This window comes from Callorhinus ursinus, unplaced genomic scaffold (assembly GCF_003265705.2).
Source record: "Callorhinus ursinus isolate GAN/ISIS: 27379988/994484 unplaced genomic scaffold, GSC_fseal_2.0 scaffold71, whole genome shotgun sequence".
NCBI classification, from domain to species: domain Eukaryota; kingdom Metazoa; phylum Chordata; class Mammalia; order Carnivora; family Otariidae; genus Callorhinus; species Callorhinus ursinus.
The window spans coordinates 2,381,133-2,391,258 of NW_027397133.1; the positions used below are offsets into that span (position 1 = coordinate 2,381,133).

Below are 10,126 nucleotides of genomic sequence, written 5' to 3' on the forward strand. Positions count from 1 at the left end.
GGCTGGTGGGTGGGGTGTGGACCACGAAGTGCGGAGGGGGCGGGACCGTGGTGGGGGAGGGGTCCTTGGGAACAGGTGAGTCGCTCCCCTCTTTCCCCCTTGAGTCTGGCCGGCCATTGGGCCCTGGGCCAGTAACCCGATGAGCGTGTCCCCTGGGTTGGGGCCCTCCCATACCTGGACTGGAGGCCTTTCACAGGGACCTGCCTTCTGGGCCCTCCTCTGTTGACACAAGGGGTTGGGCTCCCCGGATCCCAGGCTAAAACCTGATGAATGAGGCCAGACGGCAGGAAGAACAGAAATAAAAGCAGGTCTCCAGACCCCTAATTCCGACCTCCGAGAAGGCAAGGAAGGAAGGGGGATGGGGGTCTGGACAAGTTGGGGGAGCTGGACGGGGTGAGAGGGAGCCCCAGTTTTATTCCTTTTCTCTTTGTAGGCCTTGTGGTTGTGGTGTGGAGGAAGGAAGCCGTCTGGGTGTGTGATTGGAAGGAAGGGCTGCTGGTTTGCAGGGATCAGGGGTCCATAGGCCAGAGGTTGAGTCAGGAGCCTCAAAGGGTGCTCCTTGGCCAGGACTAGGTGGATGGATGGTCAGCTGGCAGGGGATCGTGGGATTCAGGCAGAAACCCGGACAGGTCATCTCGGCTAGGGGTCAGCATAGATGAGAGAGGGCAGCCCAAGACAATTCTGGCTAGGAGACAGTCCAGGGCAGCCAGTCCAAGGAACAGTGGCTAGTCAGGCCCTCCGTCTAGGTGGGCTGCTGAGGTCATGGGCTGGTTCCATGGTGATGCAAGCCCCTGTGGAGTGTATCCTCCACTGTAGCTAAGCCCAAGTGTGTGTGACACCCCAGGGGCAGAGTCCCCAAGCGACAGAGACTGAGACCTCATTCCCTGGCTGGGGAAGGGTGATGCCCAGACTTCAGGCTGGAGCCCATTCTTCCCAAACCGAGAGAGCAGGTCCAAGGGGAGGTGCCTGGCATGGTCAGTCAGTGAGAGCCGGTGAGCCAGCCACCCGTCAGCAGGAAAAACATTTCCCTGGACACGGCGGGGTGCTCCACTGGGCGGCCAGATACCGACCTTGTTAGCTGGAAGCAGTCAACGTCTGCCAAATAATCAAAAAGCCAGCCGGAGAGGGTCAGTTAGATGTGCCATCGGTCAGGGGCAAATAGCCCACTTTACCTTTAGTTAGGGACATTCAGGTGGTAGGAGACAGGCAGACAGCCTGTGGCTGTTACCTGGGAGATGGTTGGCCAGTCAGCCAGACCTCTGGCCAGGCCAGCTGGGCCTTCAGCCTGACCGAGACGGAACCAGCGACAGAGTCCGTTGGGGCCACCAGGGGCCAGGAGACTGGAAATTGATGTGCACGGAGAAGCAGCTGACGGATCACACAGCCAGGGACGGAGTCGGGGGGCCACCCTGACCCACACGCAGGACCACCCTTGACAGCTGGCCGGAAGTTCAGGTGACCAGCCTGTCACTGTGGTGGCTGGAGGCAGGTGGCTGGTCCGTCTGAGCAGCCCACGCCCTGGACAGTGTGACTATCAGGACGCGGAGCCAGGGACCTTCACGGAGCGGCCCTGGAAGCCTTGGCCGGCCGCAGAGAGTCTGCCTGGCAGGAGACCCCCAGATGGTCAGTCCCCCAGAGACGGCCGAATCCTCAGACACCCAGCCTCACGGTCCTCCCACCCGAGCAGCCCAATGGCAGCCTCCCAGCTGGCAGCGCTGGAAGGAGAAGAGTTGGGGGCCACGGGGCTGCCCTTGACCGAGGCCAGCCCTGGCTTCCTGTATTCCGAGGGCCAGCGGCTGGCGCTGGAGGCTCTGCTGAGCAAGGGCGCCGAGGCGTTCGAGGCCTGCGTGCAGCGCGAGGGCCTGCGGCCCTTTCTGAGCGGGGAAGAGCTCCGGAGCCTGGCGGCGGCGGCTGAGGACTGGACCACGTCCAAGCAGCCGCCCAGCAGGGCAGCAGAGGGAGCCCCTGCCACCATTTGGGACTCGGGCAGCAGCCTGACTTACTGGCCCGGACGGTCAGACGAGCTGGCGCCCACGCTGCGGCTGGGCTGGCCAGAGGTCCCAACCTGGAAGGGAATCACCCGGGCGCAGCTGTACACCCAGCCACCCGACGAGGGCCACCCGCCCCTCAAGGAGCTGGTGCGCCAGGAAATCCAGGCTGCCTGCAAGGTGGGGGTCTCAGGGGGGGCCTGGTGTCCACTCCCCAGACCCAGACATCCTCACAAGCCAGCTCCCAGACCTGGGAGTGGCGCATCCCCTGGGGCCCTGGTGTCTCACCCATGCCCTCCCGGGACTCCTGAGTCCACACCTCGCAGCCCCCAGACCTCATCCTCACCCTCTCTCCAAGGCCTGGGTCCCCCTGGGCATCCATGCCCCTTGGACCTAATTATGACCCCTTGGTCTCAGTCATCTACCGCACCCCACCCCACCCCTAGGGTAGGTGTCTCCATCCTCCCTCCCACGGAGGGCCCAGATGTCTCCCCTACAGCCCCCTGGAGAGCCTGGTCTTTATCCGACGGCTTTGTGCCTGCCAGCTCCCATGCTAAGTGCCTTACACGGGTTAACATTTATAATCGCCAGGAGGGTCCTGGGAGGTTGGGACTTATTATACCGAGTAAGGAGAGATGGGGCAACTGAGGCACGGGAGGTTAAGTCTCTCACCAGTAAGTGACCGAGCGGGAATTTGAACCAAGGCTGTCTGGCCAGTGGGTCAGGAGTCATCTCTGCTACATGTTTCTGCCTGCAAGATCCAGGCCCTCAGCAGCCCCCACCCAGTCCCCAGAGCTCCCCCTGTGTGACAAAGCAGATCATCCTGCACGCCCCCCCCCCCCCCCCGTATCCCGGGCACCTCCAAGGACCCAGCCTGCTGAGCCCTGGAGCAGGGCCACCATGCAGTGTCACAGCACACGGGACACTGTTCGCCATTGCAGATGTGATTAAGATGAGTTTTCCAGCGGTAGAGGCCTTGGTCTCCAGGAAGGACGGTTTTTTCCTCATTCACGTGTAAGCGCTGTATGCACAGCGGTGCATGTCTGGGGGCCTCTCCTGCAGCCCCCCTGAACATCTCGTCGAGGTCGGGCCTTTAAACTCCCACCCCCAGGGTCCTAGCCCCTGACTGTCCGCGGAGCTCCAGGCTCCATCCACAGCCCCTCTCCCCACCCCCCAGCTAGTGGCCGTGGTCATGGACATCTTCACTGACCCAGACCTGCTTTTGGACCTGGTAGACGCCGCGACCCACCGCTGGGTGCCTGTCTACCTGCTCCTGGACTACCAGCAGCTGCCTGCCTTCCTGACGCTGGCCCAGCGGCTGCGGGTGAACCCCTGGGCCACTGAGGTAGGAGCCTGGCGGGAGGGACCCGAGTCCTCATTCTCCTGGCGCTGGGGTCAGCGGGGGGCAGACCCCTCCAGAGCGTCCTAGCTCTTTGAGGTGGATGCCAGCTGAGAGGGTCCTCTGAGATCCGATGCCCATGGCATTGGGGGAGTTAGAGGTGGGCCTTCCCACGGGGTCCCTCTGAGTTAGAGCTATCTCCAAGAGACCCCCCCGAAGCCCAATGTTGGTAGCTCTGGAGAAGCGGGGACAGACTTTTCTACAGAGCCTTGGGCCATCTGGGTCCTAACCCGCCTGGAGGGATTCCCCCCACGAGGCCTGGGCAGTGAGTGGAGGTGTGCGGGGTTGGCCTGAGCTAGGGTGTGCCCCCTGTACTACAGAACCTAGATATCCGTGTTGTGCGGGGCTGCAGTTTCCAGAGCCGATGGCGACGGCAGGTGAGCGGCAACGTGCGGGAGAAGTTTGTGCTGCTGGATGGCCATAGGGTCATCTCCGGATCCTACAGGTGCGGCTGCCCCCCTCCCCACACCACGCGGTGGCCTGTCCCCAACTCTCAGTAGAGCAGTCGGCGTCCCTTTTTACCAGCCTCTCTTTCCCGGTCTGTGAAATGGGTCTAAACACCGTCACTGGTAGAGGAGGTACCGAGGGGCAGAGCCCTTCGTTTGGGGTCGAGCCAGGCCTGCCCTGGGGCCTGGGGTGGGGGTCATCTCTTCGACCCTGTGTCTCCTCATCTGGGAAACAGGGCCCACAGTTTGTGTGTGGGTTTCAAAACCAGGACGACCTGGATTGGAGTCCTAGCCCTGTCTTGAGTTAACTCCACCTTTCTAAGCAACTATAAAAAATAAGAGTTGGTATGCAAAGGACCTGGCCCTCAGACTGGCTCGAGTCCCTCCTCTCCTGTCCTTGGGGGTCTGACCCACCCTGGCTCCTGGCTCCTCGACTTCTCAGCTCTGTGACACACTGGGCCGGTGCCTCCCCTGCTCTGTGCCTCAGTTTCCCCATCTGGAAAGTGTGAATTACTAACAGCACCTGCCTCATAGGGTCATAACGTGGGAGGGTGCGGGGCAGGCACACAGACTCTCGGGTCAGGTGGCCTGGCTTCGAATTGTAGCTCTGCCGGCTATAGGCTGTGTGACTATGGGCAGCTGAATTCACCTCTCTGTGCTTCCCTTCTTCCTCTACAGAACGGGATGATACGGTTAGTGGCTCTAGAGCAGGGTTTCTTGACAGGGGTGCTACTCACATTTGGGGCCGGATGGTTCTGTGCTGGGGGGACTTCTTTGGGCATCTTAGGAGGCTGCACCAAATCTCTGGTCTCTCCACCCTGTAGATGTCAGGAGCACCCCCCCCTTCCCCTATTAGGACAACCAAAGTTGTCTCCAGACATTGCCAACTGTCCCCTGGGGGTGGGGGGCGGACGTGCCCAGTGGATTACCAGTGCTCTCCACTGGCGGTTTTCAATCTTGGGCTTGCCTGCGTCCGAATCACCTGGAGGACTCCTTAAAAACACAGATTTGGGGTGCCTCCCCTCCCCCCCCGCCCCCCTCCTCCACCACCGCTCCCACTCAGCCGGCTGGGGATGGGGCCTGAGAACTGGCATTTCTAGCTAGCTCCCGGCTGATGCCGGTGCTGCTGGTCCGGGGACAACACTTGGGAGAACTGTTGCCACAGAGACTGGAGCCATCTTGGAGCGCGTCTAACGTCCCTCCTGGCTTTGTCTGGGGGTTCAGCGAGATCAAGGTACCCTGGCACGTAACAGAAGCAGCGCTCCGTAAACGTTAGCTGTCGTGTATTGTCGTCATTGTTCATTTTAACCATATTTCATCGACTCTAAGGTGCCACCGATGAAAAGAAGCATCCTGATAGACATGTGAAAAGATATGCCTCTTAGAACCCATGAAATAGAGGGGTCCAGCCAAACCCACCGAGCTTGGCTCCCCACCACTGAGTCAGGCCTAAGCATGCTTTGCCGAGCCCTGGGCTCCGGGGGCGGGGGCAGCCCTGGAATGGAGGAAGCTGGGGCCACACGAGGTTGTCCAGGGCCTCTGGCCATTTAATGGGGGGGAGGGGGTGGAGGCGGGGGGGAGGGGCACAGCGGAGCCGGGACACCAGTCCCGGGCCCTGCCCTTTGGGTTGGTCACAGCAGATATGGGACCAGCTGCAGCACGCCCAGCGCCAGGCCGGCGACGACCCCTTCCATCCGGCCGCCCACAGGATTGGGGGCCCCGTTACACATGTGGCCGTAGCAGCAGATGGAGGTGAGCGTGTAGGTGACGCCCATGTAGGTCACCGGCTCCTCGTGGCCGCAGGATGTGGACACCACGCAGCCTTTGTTGAGGACTGGGCTGAGGCCCGGGGCCACCCCGTGGCCCGTGAAGCAATCCTCATCGTTGCCACAGCTCATGTGGATGCCCGGGCACTGCTTGGAGTCGGTCAGCTCACAGAACACGCAGTCCTTGGCGCCCATGGCGCCCGGGGGCAGAGCCATTACCAGAAGCAACAGCCAGCCGAGGACCATGGTGGCCTGGTGGCGGGGACGGTGCCCAAGCCAGGCCGTGGGCTTCCTGGGCCTCCCGGAACTGCTGAATGACGCTCCTGAGGCCCGCGAGACTTTTGCCCCTGGTCTGGGCCTCCCAGGGTCAGCGCTCGGACGGTCCTCGGTTCCCAACGCTCCGTGTCCCTCGCGGGAGCTCCGTGCACTCTTTGTGGACGGAATGGGGGTGACCTCACAGACCCCTCGGGGCTCCCACTGGCCGCTCCAGGGGTGAGGTCACAGGTCGGGGGGGAGGGGTGTCACAATCTGCGGGCAGACGGGCCCGCCAACCTGCCAGGGAGTGAAGACGCTGCCACCCCGCCAAGGTAAGGACGCTTGGACCAACACTGCCCATCCTGGTGGCTGACGCATCAGTTCTCCAGGCGCTGGGCCCATTTTTCAGATGGGCAAACCAAGGCTCAGGAAGGGAAGGTGACGTGGCCAAGGTCCCTAGAGCCAGGATGAGAGCCCAGGTTCATTTAATTCCCAAGAGCACCTGCTGTGTGCCAAGACCTTAAAGCTAGGTGCTTTTTTTTTTTTTTATTTCTTTTAAAGATTTTATTTACTTATTTGGCAGAGAGATACAGAGAGAGCACAAGTAGGCAGAGAGGCAGGCAGAGGGAGAGGGAGAAGCAGGCTCCCCGCCGAGCAGGGAGCCCAATGCGGGGCTCGATCCCAGGACCCTGGGACTATGACCTGAGCCGAAGGCAGATGCTTAACCGACTGAGCCACCCAGGCGCCCCTAGCTAGGTGCTTTAAATACCAGCACTGTGATGACAGGACCGAAGGGGACCTGCTCTCCACGGCAAGCTGGGCGCGGGCCGGGCTCCATGCAGGCAGCTCAACCCTTTGTCCTCTCTTTCCAATCTTCCTACATCTTAGCTCCGTATCGCAGATGAGCAAACTGAGGCACGGAGCAGGCACACCCAGAGCCCGCCACACGGCAAGTGTTTAATAAATGGCAGTCATTATATAGGAAGCAGCTGAGTCTTAAGACAGGCCTCGCGGGAGTCAGAAGACTAAGCCCACCTCTTTTCAGAGAGGGAAACGGAGGCACTGACACCTCCTTTGCTGGGGACGGGGCAGCGTCCGGGTATAAGCTCAGGCTGGCTTCCGGATGATAATTTAAGTATTTTAACTCTCGTTGTCACATCAGCCCTCGGGTAGGTACCTAGGTGGTTCTCATTCTACAGAGGGGGATGTTGAAACCAGAGAGGTTGCAGGACCTGCCCGAGGTCACACAGCCTGTCCTGGGACCAGGTGGGGACCGGTAATGGGGTCCAGGCTGGGTTCCCTGGGGCAGCACGGAGATCCTGACCCCTCACTGCGTGCCCCTCAGCTTCACGTGGAGCGACTCTCGCCTGCACCGCGGTCTGGTGACCCTGCTGACCGGCGAGATTGCCGATGCCTTCAGCCGAGAGTTCCGGACACTGTACGCGGCCTCCTGGCCACTCCCGTCTGCGCCCACCTGGGGCCCCTTCGTCAGCACCGTGGGGGGGCTGCAGCTGGCTCACAACCCCCACCGTGTGGCCCGCCGCCGCTCTGTGGCCCCCATGTCACCGCCGCCACCCGACGGCCCCCTGGCCCGACGCTTGGCTGCCTGCCGGGTCTTTGAGGGGGACAGGCAGGAGACCCCGGCCGCCCCAGGGCCGGCGCTGAGCGACATCCTGAGGAGTGTCCAGCGCGCCCGGCCCCCCAGCGGCCCCCCGGCCCGGCCCAGCCGCTCCCTGTGGGACCTGAGCCGCCTGTCCCAGCTGTCCGGCTCCAGCGACAGTGACAGTGAGGTGAGCGCTGGTGGCTGGCCTCGGAGAAACAAGAGGAAGGGGATGGGGCAGCAGAGGGCCTACTATGTGCCTGGCCCCGGGCCGGGGCTGGGGGTGGAGACGGGGTAAGCAAAAGCGCCCACCTGAGTTCATGATCCCAGCGACCATTTCCTACAGCCCTACTGCGTGCCGGGCAGGGGAGCGCTGGGTGGCTGGGGGCAGGGACCCCGAGAGCCAGCCTGGGTGCAAATCCTGGCATGACCCACTAATGGGGAGAGCCAGGCAGAGATCTGCCTTCTCTGAACCCTCCGTGTTCTCTTCTAGTGAATAGGCACAGCAGTTGTCCCCGTCTCGGTTTGGTGGGAAGGAGGAGTCAGTGAGGGGGGGATAAACTAACTAGAACATTAAGTATTAACAGTGAATCCCCACGGCGGAATTTATTTGTATTTCTTTCACGAGATCTTCATCCCAGGTCAGTGAGGTAATTCTCTTCTCACGCTCGTGGTTACAGATGGGAAAGCTGAGCCTCAGAGAGGTCAAGTAACTTGCCCAAGGTCAAAACCACCATCTCTTGTGGGCACCGTGCCACATGCCAGGGGCTCTCACAGAGGAGGTTGAATTGGATCTTTGCCACAACCCTCTGAGGTGGCTGTTGTTACGAGCCTCCGCCCCCCCGTTTCACAGATGAGGAAACTCAGGCACAAGGGAGAGATTGGAACTCGGCCCTGGTGGCCTCGCCAATGCAGGTTTTAAATGCTCTGCCCCTGGCTTCCCGGATTCGAGCGTCATCGGGGTGTTGGGAAGGGGGTTTGGCGAGCTCCAAGGGGTCTCTGTGCCCCTGCTCTCAGCTGCTGAGGTGCTGGGGTTCCCACGGAGCCTGCCCTAATTCTCTGGGACCCTGGGCGGAGCCTCCGTGCCCTCAGCTGTAAAGTGGCCTGTTGACAGGGTGAGAGCAGAGCCATGTGGGACAAGCAGGCGGCCTCACCCTGTGTGCCGGCAGACCCGGGGTACAGGTGCTCTGTGAGCTGTGCCCCTCTCGGGCTCAGTTTCCCCATCTGCTACGTGGGACCTAGTGAGGACCTTTTCCGAGGGTGAGGGAGAAATGTCCCAGGAATCGCCTCCCTCAGTTCCACTCCAGGGGAGAAGGGGGATTGGGCAGGGCAGGGGCAAGGTCCTCTCGCCTCCACCCGGTCCTGAGCCGCCCTCACCCACCATCACCTCCCTTGGCAAATATTTGCTCCCCCCAGGCAGTTGCTGGCAGCTTCCTGTTCCTCCCCAACTGCAAAGCTGCAGGGGGGAACACAGCAGCTGGCCCTCTGAGGGTCTGGGGGCCCCAGGCCTCCCGGATCACTTCCCTTCCCCATTCTGGAGGCTCAGGGGCCTTCTCACCTCCCCTGAGAGTCACACACACACACACACACACACACACACACACACACACACACACAAACCCTTCCAGGACTCAGTCCCCCAAGCCTTCTCTCACCTCCCTCTCTTTCCCTCCACAGCCCAAGAAGTCCTGGGGCTCCAAGGACACCCCAGCCAAGGCCCTGATGAGGCAACGGGGCACCGGAGGGGCCCCCAGGGGTGAGACAGAACCTCGTCCTCTGAGCCGGTCCCAGCCCTGGGGCAGCCCCCTGCCCCTCCTCCCTGCACGCCACCTCCGCTATCTGTCCCCGACCAGAAGGAGGTTTGGTGAAGATGCTGCCTCCAAACTCCTGGAACCCCGAGGCTTCCAGCAGCCAGATCGGGCCGCCCAGGCAGGACTCAAGGGGCGACCGTGACAGGAGCCAGAGCCACATGGGGCCCACCTGTCTCCCAGCGGCTCCAAGCCCCCCGCCTCTGAGTCGAGGCGTGGACAATGCTTCTGGCCTGGGTGTCTGTCTGGAAATCGGAAGGGATTTTTTTCTCTTTGTTCTAGAACCTGGGCAAGCCCAGTGCTCACTCTAGAGGCCAGTGTCACAGTTTAGGAAATGGGCAGAAAGTCTCGAGTAGCTGGGATCCTAGAACATCGCATATCCTACCTCTCTGCGGACAGGCCTGGCAGAATGGCCCCGGTGCTGGAATTGTGTGGGGTGAAGGTGGCGAGTCCGTGGGACAAAGTGGGGGAGCTTCCGGTACCCACCATGCTCAGGAGCTGTGGGTAAACAGCTTGGCACGGGACAGTGTGGGTAAACAGCTTGGCACGGGAGAGGACAGAATCCAATCGAGGGAGTGGAGCTGAATAATGAGGACCTGGAAGTTGGTGGGGGGCAGGGCCAGGGGGGCTGGGGCTGTTTTGCGGGTGCTAAGCGCTGAGTTGCTGGGGGCTCATTTACCTCTGCTCAGAATAAAGCTGCTTGATGCCAGAATCTTGCATTTCCACAGCCTAGCAGAAGACCCAGGAAGGCAGGTCTGGCCCCCTCCTCCCTCCCACCCAGGAGGGCCTCCCCGCAGCACCTTCGCCTCCGGCGGGGGCTTCTAAGTCACCGACCCCACTGGCGTGCCGGGCGGGGAAGAAGAC

General features: G+C 61.7%; 2 protein-coding genes across 2 annotated transcripts; one reads left to right on the forward strand and one right to left on the reverse strand.

The window, feature by feature from the left end:
- Positions 1-437: 437 nt before the first annotated feature.
- Positions 438-9,966, forward strand: FAM83E (family with sequence similarity 83 member E). Its single transcript, XM_025849988.2, has 5 exons — positions 438-2,168; positions 3,166-3,333; positions 3,708-3,832; positions 7,200-7,644; positions 9,132-9,966. Exons 1-5 carry the CDS (start codon positions 1,692-1,694, stop codon positions 9,405-9,407), a joined length of 1,491 nt encoding a protein of 496 aa, XP_025705773.1. The 5' UTR covers positions 438-1,691; the 3' UTR covers positions 9,408-9,966.
- SPACA4 (sperm acrosome associated 4) lies at positions 5,360-6,055 on the reverse strand. Its single transcript, XM_025849989.2, has one exon. The coding sequence runs from the start codon at positions 5,843-5,845 to the stop codon at positions 5,465-5,467; it is 381 nt and encodes a 126-aa protein (XP_025705774.1). The 5' UTR covers positions 5,846-6,055; the 3' UTR covers positions 5,360-5,464.
- Positions 9,967-10,126: the final 160 nt, after the last annotated feature.